This window comes from Scaptodrosophila lebanonensis, unplaced genomic scaffold, assembly GCF_003285725.1.
Source record: "Scaptodrosophila lebanonensis strain 11010-0011.00,11010-0021.00 unplaced genomic scaffold, SlebRS2 tig00000092-arrow-pilon, whole genome shotgun sequence".
Taxonomy (NCBI): Eukaryota; Metazoa; Arthropoda; class Insecta; order Diptera; family Drosophilidae; genus Scaptodrosophila; species Scaptodrosophila lebanonensis.
The window spans coordinates 3559831-3575659 of NW_022060566.1; the positions used below are offsets into that span (position 1 = coordinate 3559831).

Sequence of the window (15829 nt, forward strand, 5' to 3'; positions counted from 1 at the left end):
ACGGCGCCTTAACTTGCTCAGACTTCTTAGGAAACAAATCGTGCACTTTAACTGCGGTGCTTACGAACCGTGTCCTTCAAATTGCGTTGCTCATACACTAGTATTGACCCGACCGGCCGACTGGTTGACTGATTGTCTGACTGTCTGTCTGTCTGTGTGTCTGTCTGTTTGTTAGCCTGTTATTGATTAAACAAGTTTCTTACTTGCTGGATTCTTTTGTTTGGTCGCAAGCCATGAACCTTTGCCGTTGGTCCGCCACTGCGTTTGGAGTGCGTGCCATCCTAGAAGGTGTCGCCCCTTGCAGCAACACTTGCCTTCCAACCAATCCCCCCCCCCAATCCTCAACTGATAGGCATCACTATAGCAAAAGTGTCAATTAAAGTCACTTGCTGGGGTTACAACTTGGTTATGGTGTGCATTAAAAGCTCGTTTATGACGCCACCCCCGAAATGGATGGCGTTTTTGTTGTAGTTGTTGTAGTTGTTGTTGTTGCTGCTCACATTCTTACTTACCCTTACGGTTTTGCAGTTGAGCGATTTCCTCAGCCGGGGGGTTCTCCACTTCAATGACTTGCTGCAAATTGTCAATGAGGACAATGCGCGATAAATTGGCGGCACGTATATGCCGCTCGGCGGCAGCCAACACCTGCGGCTTCAATAGATAGTCCACCTCCTGCTTGACCTCTTTCCACAATTGGCCATCTATCGAGATGATATATATATATATATATATATTGTATGAGCTTTGCATTCGCAATTATCGAACTAGACCCTTTCTTACCGAATTTGGTTTGCAGCTCATCGGCCAGCTTCTTATCCTTGTCGGTCTGCACCACAATGCGCCACACCTGTGCCCCGTCGTAGCGTCGCAGTTGTGCGTTAAATTCCGGCTCGTCATCGAACTTATCGTCTTCAGTTTTATCGTTCGTCGGCTGCTGTTCCGGCTGCGGCATAAACGAGGCATTCACATAGTTGAAAACGCTATCCGGGGAGACGAGAATGGAGGCGGCTGCTGTTTCGGATGCTGGTTCTGCTTGTGGAATAGACTGTTGCGCGGTATTTTCGAGCTTCTCTGCATCCGCTTCTTGTGCGGGCTCATCCGATTCGACTATATTGATTGGCGCCTCAGTTTGTATATGTGGCTCTTCCAGTTTTTGTTCTGTTTCCATCTCCAACAGTGACTCATCGGCGGCTATTTTATTCCCCTCCTCCACTTCTGCTTCAAGGGAGGGTTCAGTGGCTGGCTCTGCTGGCAGAATTTCGGAGATTGGAGCGAAATCCTCCGTTTTGTTGGGCTCATCAATTGTAGCTGGTTCGGTGTCTTCTTCCCTTTCAACTTCCACGATTTGCTCCACTGGTTCACTTACTTCATTGGCGGCCACTTCTGTTTCTACTGCTCCTGTTTCTCCTACAGCCTCTGCAGGCGCAATCGCTTCTTCTTCATCGAGCAGCTGTTGTGCCTGCTGCTCCTCATCCTCAGCTTTGGCTTTGTCCTCCTCAGCCTCGGCCAATTCTTCGGGCAGCAGATTATCCATAGCCGCTGTCAGACCCTCTTCGAAATTAGCAACAACTTCATTGACTAGGGACGCCTCTGTGGCTTCCGTGGCTTCCGCTTCAGTATCTGCTGGCTTATTGTCCAGCAATTCACTTTCGATCACATTCTCGTTATCGTTTTGGGATGCTTCGCTATCGATTTCCTTTTCTACCGCTTCCTCCACTGCTTCAGCGACAATGGACGCTATGCTTTCTGTGTTGCTGGACTCGGCCACAATTGGCTCTGAATCTTGTTCTGTGTTGGTCTCAGCTTCATCTTCCTCGTCGGCAGCAATTTGTGGCGCTTCAGTTACTGTGAGTGCCGCACCGGCTGCATCCTCCAATTGAGCCTCTTGACTGCCTAACTGCTGTTGCGGCAACTCCAATCTCTCAATAACAGTTTCACCAATAACTGGTTCCTCAGCCACAGGCGCTACTGATGCCTCTTGAATGGCTTCTGGTACCAAATCCACTTCAGGTTCCGGGTTTGGTTCTGCTTCTGGCTCCGACTCCGACTCGGGCTCGGGCTGCGACTCGGGTTCTGACTCGGGCTGCGACTCGAGCTCAGGCTCGGGCTGCGACTCCGGCTCTGGCTCAGACCCGGTCTCTTCTGCCGCAGCTGCGATGTTATCCATTGATTGCTGAGATTCCATTTTATTTACCTGGCTAGTCTCAAGTGTCAAATCGGCTGGTTCGTCTGCTTCCACAGCCTTCGCTGGTTCCAACTCAATCTCGTTAATGGTCTCGCTTATGACAGGAAGCGGCTTATCTTCCGCATCCGCCTCCACCTCCGCCACTGCCTCCTGAAGTGCTTCCGTCTCCTGCGGACTCTCTGGCTCCTCCTTCACCACAACCTCGTTGTTGCTTTCGGGCAGTGGCAAGATTATATCGCTGGGTAGTTCTACCATCTGCACTCCATTTGAGTCATCGCTCTCCAGCATGAGCATATCGACCTCTCCATTTGTGGCATCGGCTGCCGACGCCTCCTGCTCAATCGAGTTGCGATTCACGTGCTCGGAATTATTCTCCAGCTGGCTGGCTACCGTTTCGGGCACCAGCATGAAGGTTTCCGTCTGGCCGCTAGCAGCGGGCACAGCTGCTAATTTCATGTCATCCACGAGCACGGCGCTTGCCTCCTCTGCTGCTGGCGTCGTGGCTGCCAACTCGTTGCGTTCTACGGCCAAACGATCCAATGACATGGCCGATGCATGTCCCACGATTAGCGATGTTACGAGCAGCAGGCTTAGCAGCAGCTGTTGCTGTGCCGTTGCCATCGCTCTTGTTGCTGTTGTTGCTTTACTTGATCTCCCGTCGTACATCTTTGCGAGATCTGACACTAAACACTAATGAGACATGTCCCATTGGTGGAGTAGTGCTTTTATACCACGGCTGGGAAAGTATTGCCATTTCATTTTCGATATTTCTCCACGCGCATTGCTGCTGCCTCTGTCGGCGTCGACGTCACTTACAATGACTAGCCGATGTTGTGCTCAACTTTGTGTGTGTGTGTGTGTGTGTGGATGTCGTGTTGTGTATGGAAATGCGACGTCACAGTGGCCGCTGCTGCTGTTAAGCTCTTTTTCCTATTGCTCCAACTGCGACGCGAACGCCAACGCCAACGACGACGCCAGCCATGGCAGCATTAACAGCAGCGACAATGGCGCGTCGCTCTCTTCCTTATGAGTAGAGTGGTGGTCAGCAGCGTTTATCGGGTGCAGGCATCACATCTTCATAGATGTGCCGCTTATTGCCACTGTAACTGTACATAGATCTGTCTCTGTATGTGTGTGTGTGTCTATGTTTTGCTTTTACTGTTGTTGTTGTTGTTTTTCGAACTGCTATGTTAATATGCAACGAATTACATGCACATGTTCCTCATTGTATGAGTGTGTCTGTGTGAGTGTGTATTGATAGAAAAGTGCAAGTAATTGGCAATAATTCTTTACTGTTTAAATTAATAATATCAATTTCCGATTCGCTTATCACTTTCTACGCATTTCAATTACAGTAAATGAATAAGTATATTGTGTTTTAATTTCAGCAATTCTTAGATGCACGCAAAACTAAATAAATATTCAGTATATTTATAATGACACTATTTCGATAGATTAGTGCAATAAGCTAAGGCTTTATTTATGTTAATTCTTTTACTTATAAACATAATTTTGTTTTGTAAAGCTAATCAAATCATTTATTGGAAGTTTGTTGTAAATTTGAGTGCTAGGAAGTGGTGGTTTTGCTTAAGATGGTTAAAACTCAACTTAAGACCTTTTCAAATGTAGAGCAGAGAAAATAATGTTTTATTCCGGGAGTCAACAGCATTTATAAAAAAACACCCCGCTGGCAAATTTTGTGCCTCATAATATATAAATATATTGAACTGATAATAATAAATAAAATAAATAAAATAAATAAAATAAATAAAATAAATAAATAAATAATGAATAAAAAAATTAAATAGTTCATTTATTTTATTTTAAACACAATGTGAAATAAAAAAAATGTATTAAAAATAAATAAATGGTAAGAATAAATAAATAAATAATATAAATAAATATTGAAAATAAAATAACTGATAATAAAAATTTGAAATAAGATAAGCCATAAAGTCATTAATAATAAATATTAAATTAATTAATATAAAAACAAAAAATATTAATAAATAATAAAATATAAGAAACAATCAAAAAAATAAATGAAAAAATTAAATATATAACAAAATATGAAATATTTTTAAATATTATTTATATTTATTTATATTATTTTAAATAAATTAAATATGTAATGAATAAAATAAAAAAAAATTAGAATTAAAAGAAACATCACATTAAGATAAGATAAGATTTAAAAAAAAAAACTGAAAATAATAATAAAATGACCCTCTGTTGGAATTATTTGTGGTATATTTAGTTTGTGGTATATACAGATGTTAATTTCAGGTCCGTTTCCAGTTAAAATTTATCAAATTAGATTTGAAGGTTAATTTAAATATCGGAACGCCCCTCTTATTCGCCATTAGTCAGAGGTGATTAATTGCACCTCCATGGGATTGAACGATCAGTTTTAAAAGGGAATTCAAAGATAAAAGTAATGTGTCAAAATGTAATCTGAATTATATCTAATAGCCCCATATTAGCGCTCTGATTCAGAGACACTCATTGAAGATGGCCTTTAAAGAAAGATTTGTATTGGTGCAGAGAATATTCATAAAGACAAAATAAAGCGCAAATTACTTGTAATTTGATGGCGCTGCACAATTAAGGACAATTTCTCTACTTTTTAAATATAGTGATAGACAAGTAGCTTTGCCATAAAACTCTCCATGGCTCCTCAATTGACATTTGATAAGCCCCACTTATAAAGTGAAAGGAGCGGCCTAAGCAGCGAGCAATTGCCCCGATGCTGCTCGTCAGCTAGAAGCGAGCTGATCGCGTGGGTAAGCCCCGGCCAGCCCCATTAACCATGACAATACCAATACCTCAAGTGTGGACTGTGTTGGCATGCAACGATCAGCAAGCTGGTGGTCGGATGCCACAGCTCAGAAATCATGTCAACGAGCGCACAAATTGGAAACTTTAGCGGCGTGTAAACAATAAAGGGGCCGCCACCGATGACGAAGGCAATGCCATCGATGTTGTGTGTCACTTATAAATGCTTCATGGGCTATTGGAATGCGCGTGGGCATGTCCTGCTGCACACCAAACAACAATAATACAGAGAAGAAAGAGTATAGGAGTATGGAAATGCGTGAACACGACTCGCGAACTGCTTATTGCCGCAAATTGATAATTAATTGAATGCAAATTAATGGTGATAATGAAGAGAAAGAGGCCAAGTGCAACACAATGTGGCACAGTAATAACTGACTAAGTGAATCAATATTTTCTGCACACTGTCTGTTAAGTGATTGAGTGAATGAAGTGACGCAAAAGTTATTAAGCTCAAAAAACAGAGTAATTTAGAATAAATTTTGGAACAGTATCCGCATTTGTTTTCTACATATTACTCACTAACTAACAAAATGCAGCAAACAACATTTGTAGTACCATTCTCTATTCTACTTGTATATTTTATTTTTTTGTCTACAAAACATAATAGAGTGTTAAAGTCGTACCGCCTCCGCTTTTCAACTCAAAAAAACGTTGTGGTGCTTATTATTGATAAACCTCCCCGACTCTGATCACAATTTGTTAAAAGGTTTTTTAAATTTCTCATAAGCACACCAAGTGTGGCTACAATATCGAGATATACAGAAAAGTGCTTAGTATTAAAAATAATTTTTGAACCGATTATTCCTATGGCAGCTATATAGTATGATATAGTACCACGATTTTAATAAAACTTCAGAATATCACGAGCTACATAGCTCATAAGTACGACCATTGCTGAGGATTTTTGCAAAGATCGTATATCTGACAGCTATATAAATTAATGAAGCTATATATGGTTTGTAAGAAACTTGTTACGCGTATGGATAAGAGACAATTCTACCAACCAATTTTGGTATCACTAGCCGTTATGGTTTGAAAGTTTTCGGCGTTCATACGGACAGACAGACGCACAGCCAGACGAACATGTCTGTATCTATTCGTCTTCTCAAGTTTATTATTTTTAAGCATATTAAATAAGTTCTACCACGCCTCCTTCTCACTGTTACATTCATTTGGCATTTGGACTTTTTAGCATACCCTTTAACCTTTCGGCTGCAGAGTATAAAAAATACAGCACTGTTTGGATTTAAAATCGAATCGATTCTTATTTAAAACACTCAAAAGGAAAATAAATACATAAAAAGACTACTGAAAAAATTATTGTTTTAATGTGAAATAAAAACATTTTTTATTCTAAACATAAACGTATGCTCGTGTATACATTTTTTTATAAGCATGGCTAAAAAGATTTATTTCTAAATTGTCTAGTGTTAATTTAGCTGCCAAGCTCTACGAAACATGGTTGCTGGCTAGAGCTTTAATATAGATTGTGGCGAACAAAGGTAGGTTTTCGCAATCGGTTGGTTCAATTGGTCTTGTTAGTGTGCTATTTTCTTAGGATCAATTATAGCCAAAAAAAAAAAAAAAAAAAAAAAACAAAGCGTAATGGCTTTAAAAAATGGAAAGTGGCAGAAGTTATTAAAGTCGCTGACGGTCCAATGGGGGCGGGAGGAGATTAATTATTGGCGGACGCGACAAACATAACACTCTCATTATGGACCTCAAGCCGGGGCGCTAAACAAACACAGAGACACACACACCTACACTATCGCAACACACACACACACACACAGACATATTATTTACTCGTATTTAGTGAATGCCCTGTAGGTAGAATCTATAAACAAATTGTTGGGAGTGCGCGCGATGAAAGCGAGAGTGGGCGATGGCAACAACAACAGCAGCTTGTGGCAACAAGCTCGGTAACAAGCTTCGCAATATCAGTCGACAACAAGTAAATAAATTCCAAAAAAGACTTCAAAACAGATGCACGAAACTGCGACGTGACATTGTGGGGCATTGGTGGTTTTTGGAGGCTTTGGCCGCTTTGGCGGCATCTTGTTGTTGTTATTGTTGTTGTTGCTGCTGCTGTTGGTAAACTTTCTTCAATATTCCCACTGTCAAATTCGAGTATTTTGTGGCTATTATTGTTGTTAGACCGTTGTACCCTTTTCAGTACACTGAACAACAGAACCGAACAAAAAAAACACTTAAAAATAAATAAATAAAAAGCTCAAATGTATTTTAATGCTAAAATAAAATATGGATACTAGTACTGGAGTTTCAAAGAGAAGCTAAAACTAAAAGCTAACTGTCATTTTCAATTTAGTCACAGAAAAAAATTGATTAATAGCAATACTCTTCCCTTATATTTCTAAAAATCATTTCCTATTTATTGTAAATACCATTTCCTCATGTTGTTGCTGCTATGTTGGTTGACTTCTACGAATTATTTCAATGCAACCATGACTATAAAAAATAACACCTTTTAGCGTTATTCGAAGCGCGATTAAAATATATCAGCTATATGTCGTTAATATTTAATTCTATTTGTTACTATTTATTGGAAAAATTGGATCAGGATCAACTCGAATAAGTTTTTAGCATCAGGAAGAATCCAAATCAAAATGTCCGCCAGTCTTTGTCAACCAGCTAGGGTAACTTATAAACAATCATTTGGCATGGACACAGTGGGGTATAGAGCTCATGGACCGTTAAGAAATATTATGTTGTAAGCCACAGCGCTGGACATACTGTAGCTTCGATTGAGACAACCTTAATTTCCGAAAACCGTATTCACATCGATAAAGGCAGCGATTCTCTATAAAGGCGACTGTACTTTTTTTTGACATTTGATATGTATCTGAAGTTGAGCTCAGTTTTTATATAGTACTCTCCTTTATAAGCAATTGAGTGGGTTCTCTCACGAGTGTTTTGGTTAATATATAGTCTACATAAAGGAAATTAAAATTAGTTTCCCACATTTTTTATTTTTTTTAGAATAAACTACTTTTTCTCTAAAATATATACAACTTATTTATGATTTATTTTATTTATGTATGAGCCCAAAATTTGCAATGATCCTTTTTTCTTGTTGTTGTCTATAAAACAAAATTTTTAAATTTTAAAGGAGGGAAAGAAAATTCCTCCAGATCACAAAAACTTCTGATCTTTGCCAATTTTTGTGGAAGATAGATACACTCTGTCCGATAAAGTACGTGGTGGTGCAAGAAATCTCAAGAAAATAAAAAGGGAGAAAGGTCGAGCTAGCTGTTCTAGAAGGTTGACCAGAATGGAAAAATGAAGAAAATTGTACAATTGTTTAGAACTTGGATTTTGTGCTCAGAAAGCCGGAGCAAAAACAAAGCACTTTAAAAAACGAGAAATCTATTTGAACAAATTTGTTCGCTTGTTGAACAGTGTTGGGTGCAGGGTCTATTGGCTTTTTTGTTTTATTTTTTTGTCAGGCTAGTGCAAGAGCTCGTCTTTCGAGCTTGTTGGCGTTGTTGTTTCGACTGGCTTTGTTCGATCTTTTGTTGTTGATTTGTTTGGCCAAAAGCGATACCTACGTAGGAAGTGTTAATAATTCTTCAGGTGCGCTCGTCGATCGCTTATTGTTACAATTGTTTGTTGATGCTGCAGTTGTTGTAGTTGTCGGAGTTGTTGTACTTTTGATGCCATTAACAATGGCCAAACACACCCACACACGCGCACTCAACACGCGGCCGCCACTTTCATTTCAAACAAACGAAAAGTTCGGGTACGGTCGTGCCGAAACAAAAAGACCCCCAAATATAAACACACCTAAGGTGGTGTTATAAGCAATGAAATTGGTATTCTATTTTAAGCTTAAGTGTATCCCTCCAGAATTCGTTCCATATAATTTATTGATTTATTTATTTAGTAAATCAACAAATAGTACTGTCGATACGAATACAAAAACTATGATTTATATTATATTATAACCGAATTACGTTCGTAATCATCTTCGTTGCATTGTCTTTTAATAACTGAACGTTAAATATTATAATTCCTAAATGGATATCTTAATAGTTGGCAAACAAAATCCTCTCCCTATCCACTCACAGATTCTTTAATATTTCCCGTTTTGGCAGAATGTTCTCCAAAAAGACGGCCTTTTTATTTGATATTATATTAGTTTTGATTTTAATTTGATTTTATAATATAGTTACACCTTCATGATCATAACGACGTAACCCATTTATATCGCCATCTATGTCTGCCCGTTCTTTCGTTCGTCCGTCTGAATGAACGTCGATATCTTCTGAAACGGAAGAGCTTGGCATCCCATCCTTTGCATGTAGACTTGGCTTATCCATATGCAGACCAAGTTTATTAAAAACCATATAATGCTGCACTCTTTCATATAGCTAGGAACGATCGCAAAAAAAATCACACTTAGTATAACTTTTTTATTTAGGAACGTATAATAAGAGAATGTAATATTGATAAGTGTTTACATATCATCTCACTATACATATACTGAGATTTTATTGAAGTCAGATGGCTATTTCATAAAGCCGCTATAGGAAAAATTAGTGCAAAAGCTACACTTAATAGCAAAATCATTTTTATTTATCACAATATCTTAACCAAATACAAGTATGATATCTATGAGTATTTTTTGTTTGAATGTATTCTAATATCTACTTGTATGAGATATTTTTGTTTTACTGTATTCTATGGTTTTATCTGAATATTATAATCGCCAGAACTATTGTTGATGTTCTAAATAAAATAAAATAAAATTAAAACTCTTTTTCGCAAAGAACAATGTAATTTCTAAGCTTATCGGGAATAGTAAGGCCAAGGTGCGTGCATAAAGGATATTGAGAGCGTTATTTTTCATCATCTCCCTCTCTCTCTATTTTTCTCAATTGATTTCATTGTTTCTGCAATTTTTAATTGTCTTTTACAGATGGAAGAAATAACGGAGGCGGAGGTTATTGAAACGCTGGACATGGCCGACTGCATAGGAGTGGCGTCCGCGGTGGATCGCGCTGCCAGGCATGGGCAGCATCCTCCCAAGCCGGAGGCAGCTATGTTGCACAAAAAGCAGCAGCAGCAGCAACAACAACAAATGCCACCATTGGACTTGCCACGACGCAGCAGCGACAGTGCGCGGACGGCGAAAGCGATAAAGTCGCAGATGGCAACAACGACGACCTCCACAGCGACAGCGACAGCGACGGTGACATCTAAAACAACAACAACAACAACAATGCCGCTGCACTCAAGCCCGGCACGCCGTAAGCAGCAACAGCAGCATTATCGTCGCAACTCCAGCGCCTGTGTTGTTGCCACAGAGCGACGTGCAACCGAGTTGCCAGAAATGTCAATGCCAGCCGTTTCCCAAAAAACAGAGACGAGCACCAACAACAACAACAACAGTAATAATAATAATAATAATAATAGCAGCAGCAGTTCGTGCCTGGCCAGCCAGTCAGCGCCCATCAAACCCATGGCCATGTACAGAGAGCAAGCTGTTGGCAGTTCGCCGAAACATATGGTCTCCACCTTAAGTTCACCCATCGAGCACATTGCCTCGTCCATCACGCGTGAGCATGTGCTGAAGCACGACATCGAGAAGCTGCAGGAGTTGCTGAAGGATACAGAGGAGCGTCTGGAATCGGTGCGGGTGCAGAACGATTCGTTATCGCAAATGCAACGCACACTGCGCGATCACAATGCCCGGCTCCAGGAGCAGTCCGAGATGCTTAAGCTCGATGTCCAGCATTTGAACGAGTGTGCCAATGTGCTGCGCTCAGAGCTGCAGGCAGCGCGCAAGGATCGCAGCGATGCGTTGGAGCTTCAGAAGTCGCTGCGCGCCGATCTAGAGGAGGCGCAAACGGAACGCAGGCGCGCCCACGAGCACAAGGAGAAGGATGCGCGCGTCATACAGGATCTGCAGCGGCAGTGTCGCGAAATGGAGCGCATACTCATGCGCAAACATCCCGATTCGGTCTCGGCCTTAATTGGTAAGTGCGAAGGCGATTTCGATTCTAATATCTACCAAGATAAATGGTACATTTGTATTTTAATTTTATTTTATTAAATCAACCAAATAGCAATAAGTAATAAGTAGTTCATTAAAACATAATTGTTAATCTACTATTTTAAAAACAAACAACCAATACTGGGCAATAGGGGATTATTTGTTTAACAGAATAAATAGTTTATAGTTAGTTTTTCTTTGAACTATGTTGAAGCTTTGATGGGCCTGTCTTTTGAAAAGAAAGGTTTACTGATAAAGCACCTGATCGGCCACTCAAAGATGAAGCTTTGATGGGAGCTACGAGTCGATCTAACCATATAGTACGACGATCTGTTGTTAAAGGGCAAGATGTGACGATACGATGGTACCAGGCAATTTGAAAGAAAGACTTTAACCGACACAAAAACAATGAATTTTATGGAGAGGTATGTAAATATATTAAAGTGAGATTCATTCAGAACTTGCTATATACATAGGTGCGGTTTCATTAATAGAGCGCATCCAACTTTAGAAAGATCTGAAGTAATTAATGAATGTAAGAGTTTTGTGAGGTCAGTAGAACATTTTTTAATCAGCCCTTCTCTGTTCTTCTCAAAGAACTTAAGTAGGAAATTGTAGGTAATTGGTATGAATCAGGATGTATGCTAATTTAGTGATAACTGTTTTCAGTGGCCTCAAAGAATCCTGGCATATGCGCTCTCAACGATCAGGAGAATGTTAATAGTCGAAAGCTGCTGGAGCAGCGTATTGCGCAACTAGAATCAGATGCCAAGGAACAGGATCGAAAGGCGCAACAAATACTCGCCAATGTGCAGGCGCGTTTCAATTCCGTGCAGTCCAAATATGAGACGCACATTGCCGATCTGGAGACACAGGTGCTAAGGTAAGTGTTCCCGCTATTGAAAACCCCCCCGCCCCTCCCCATCATTTAACAAACTTGTCGTTTCTCATTGGCAACAATAAGCCTTCAACAAATCAATGCCAAGCTGAACGAGCAAATCGAGTCGCAGGTGCGCACCTTGGATCGGTATATGCAGAAGCGTGCCGATAAGTATTACAACAACTGCACGCAGACGGAGAATGAGTCGAGTGAGTCGTTCGCCCAGCTGGTGAACAGCTGCAGCACGCCGCCGCCCCCCCAGCCTCACACCTCAACGCAGGGCACACAGACTGCGGGCACCGGTGCCGGCAGCAGCGCGATTGCCACGCGCGACTACAGCACCAACACGATTGGCTGTCCCTCACCCCTCGGTCAGCAGCAATCTCAGTCCCAGTCCCAGTCCCACTTACAGTTACAGCAGCAGCAACAGCTCCCGCAATCACAATCGGCCAATTCAAGCACCAGCAGTACCGCCAATTCAACGCCCAATACCTCGCGTCCAAACTCAAAGCAGAGCGGCGGACTGAGACGTGCGGGCGGCGCCGTCGCCTTAGCGTCCGGCAACTCACTGCATGTCTCCAAGCTGCCCGTTTCGCAATCGGAGTCGACACTCTCGCTGCTCGCCTACGGCAATGGGGCAGTCGGAGTCGGCTCCAAGGAGGAGTCACAGCTGCTGAGCTCCGTGCGAGGCATGCGCGTCGACTTGGCCATCAAGAATAAGGCTATGCAGCGACTAACCCGGGAGTTGGATGAGTGCAAGAAGACGATAAGGAAACTGCAGCGGGATCGCGAAAGCAGCTGCAGTGGTGAGTGTGTGAGAGTCCCTCTCCCTCTCTTTCTATCTTCCTCTCTCTAAATTTCTATACTGCATGTGCCTAAGAGTGTGTGCGTCTGCGTGTGTGAGTTATTACCCTGTAGTACGTTAAGGGTCAGTTGACGCTTAGAGTTATCGATTTTTTGGTCAGTAGTGGTCGACTCACAACAGCTCCAAAGAAATTTAAATTTTTATTTTATACAGGCACGTCCAAATATTTCCTAGTGTGATTTTAAATCCATTGGCAAAATTATATTGTTTTTTTTTTTTCAAATTATCTTTAATAATAATTTATCCATTTACGGTTATACAACAGATATGCATCTCCTTGAAGCCACAAACTATACGTAACACAAACTAGGTTCAGCCCCTTAGTATTGTAGAATATACATATGTACATGTGTGAATTTTGGCGTTAGTAGACATTTGTAAGTTTTACGGTTCGATCGGCTATTGACGAAAAGGCGTTGACAAAATCGTTGATGATGAACTGACGCCCGTTACTGCAGAGTTGGTGGCCAACGCATAATTTATGGACTTTCTCTGCCTTTTCGAACACTGCTGGCAATGTTGTCGTTAACTTCAAACACGTACCCCAAGCACAAACATGCATACATACATACATATGCACATGTATGTATGTATATTTGTATGTGTATGCATATATACATAAATTGCCAAAATAAATCATTGCATTGCCTGCCGCTGCGGACCAACTCTTATTACGACGGCCTCGTTTAGATTTTAGATGGCCCCACATGATAATAATATTTGTGACCGGCCTAAGGTTTGAGCCGCAAATCCCAAGCAAAGCTAAAGCCGCAGTCAAACATGCGCACATACGAGTGTATGCGTGTGTGTGTGTGTGTGTATGTGTGTGTGTGTGTGTATCACAGTTATGTCACCTGAGCCATTGAAAGAGTTGACGCTTCATTTGTTTATTTGTTTCGGTGTGTCGCTCCACGCCCCTCTCTCTCTCTCTCTCTCTCTCTATTTGTCTCTCTTTTTCTGAGTGTGTGTGTGTGTGTGTCGATTTAAATTTGTGATTTTGTTGTTGTTGTTTTTTGCCGCCGCTGGAAAAGAAAATTCGAAAGCGAAAGTCAAAGTGAAAAAAAAGAAGTCATGCTGCTGGCGTTGACAAACCGATGCGCATGCGCGCAAGTTTTATAATTTATTGTCTTGTTAGCGTTGTCTTATGCTTCGTCTTCTTCTTCTTGTCGCTGTCTCGCTGCCATTGTTTTTGTTGCTAATAGCTTTGAGCATGGTTAATAAATGAGTTTTTTTTTTCGGTCAAATGCCAAAAAACGTCAATAACGATAAAAACAATAACGACAGCGCCAGCGGATCGCAGTTAATTTTATGCGACGCGTTTAGAAATGCACAACCAGACACACATAAATAGTTGACACGTCCATTTCTCGTTGTTAGTGTTATTGTTGCTGTTATTATTATTATGCAATACCTAGTTTGTATGTATGTTAATTGTTATATAATTAGTTTGTGAAAATTTCAACTTAAAATCGGCCCTGATATCGCCTTTGCCATTAAGAGGGAGAGAGAAAGAAAGAGGGCGTTGGACTTTCATGTTTCGTGTTGTTTTGTGAATTGGATTTGCCAAAATTATTTATATTCATATTAATATGTACATATATATGTATTGATGTATAAATGTAAAAATGTATATTTATATATGGGTGACAGTTTGCTTATAACTAGGAATTTTGGCCAAATCAGCATGCAAACAATTATTATACAGTCGATGGGGCAGTTAAAAATTCAACTTTAAACCTCACAGCTGACTCTTCAAACATTACATAAATTTCTTTTGGCCAACAGGCCACATTATTCCGATGCGGAATCAAATAGTCATACAGTCTATTATCTAATTGAATAGAGAGTTAATGTGAAGTTTCACATTAGGTTCAGAAAAATTCCAACTATTCTACATTTGATAGAAATAGTTAGTCTATATTATTTACAAATGGGGGTTACGGGTTATCATCGAGTTAAATATTGAATTATTCTAAAACAGTTGTCGACTGGTTAATGATTAATTCAAGTTGCCACGATTGTCTTCTGCGATTCGTTATCCTGCTATACCTTCAATACATATAGTATAATATACCCCTATGTACTATGTTGACAATCCATATTAACAATCCATTTGAACTGATTATCACTTTAAAAACATAGTTCAAAATGCATAATATTCAAGACTTAGGCATTTGCAATTCGAAATATACTTGTTGAAACTCTCACTATGTCTCTTACTATTTAATTCCACACTCGAATATACTATAAACGTATTTCTATTCAACCTGCACTTAGTTTCTAAAAATGTCTTATTATCCTTACTGCAGCTGAAGATAATTGAATGTTGCTACAATCATCAACAATATTATAATTATATTTTATTAAAAGATGATTTATAAAGCAAAATAACTGTATAATGCAGTTCTTTCAATGCAATTCCTACCTGGAAAGCCCTTTTAGTCTCTGTTTTTTGGGGCTAGACCTCCAGATGAGCAAGTCTTTACCTTATTATTGCTGCAGAATTCTCCAGCATACACATATTACGAAGTCTTTTCCGCCACACAACATACTTGTAGTTTTCAAAATCTTCTATTCGATCAGAATTTGTAATTTTCTCGAGAAATGATGTGTGAATGCATATTTCAAGAAAATTTTGTTGTTCTAGTTCAATTTAGTTTAGAAATGGTCAGTTCTTTGGGATTTACATTCGAACATTCAATTGTAAATTGGAACGTGTTGGTGCGCAAATTGTTTGTTTGCCTGGCCACAGCCTTTTATTTACTTGTAACTGAAATAGAGTTAAAGCCCCTTACACACAGTGCGTACAATCCTTTTAAAATTATCTTAAAATCCTCAACTGCAGGTGCCAAATTGGATGCGAAGGGTCATGGGGGCAGCAGCGGCGCTGCCAGCAGTGGTGCGAGACGGAATCACGATCATGACCATATACCGGCAACGACGGAGAGTCAGGCGCTGAAGGAGGCGCAGAACAAATATCGCCTGCTCGAGGCTGACTACAGGACGTTGCACGACAAGCGGCTGCATGATGTGAGTCCTTCTTTA

General features: G+C 40.4%; 1 protein-coding gene across 1 annotated transcript in view; it reads left to right on the forward strand.

Annotated features, from left to right (window-relative positions):
* Positions 1-15829, forward strand: part of LOC115627107 (centrosomal protein of 162 kDa) — a 32941-nt gene that overhangs the window by 15835 nt on the left and 1277 nt on the right. Inside the window, exons 2-5 of the mRNA XM_030522669.1 lie at positions 9963-11022; positions 11709-11922; positions 12004-12725; positions 15630-15814. Coding sequence (XP_030378529.1) covers positions 9963-11022; positions 11709-11922; positions 12004-12725; positions 15630-15814 — 2181 coding nt within the window. The remainder of the gene's footprint in view (positions 1-9962; positions 11023-11708; positions 11923-12003; positions 12726-15629; positions 15815-15829) is intronic.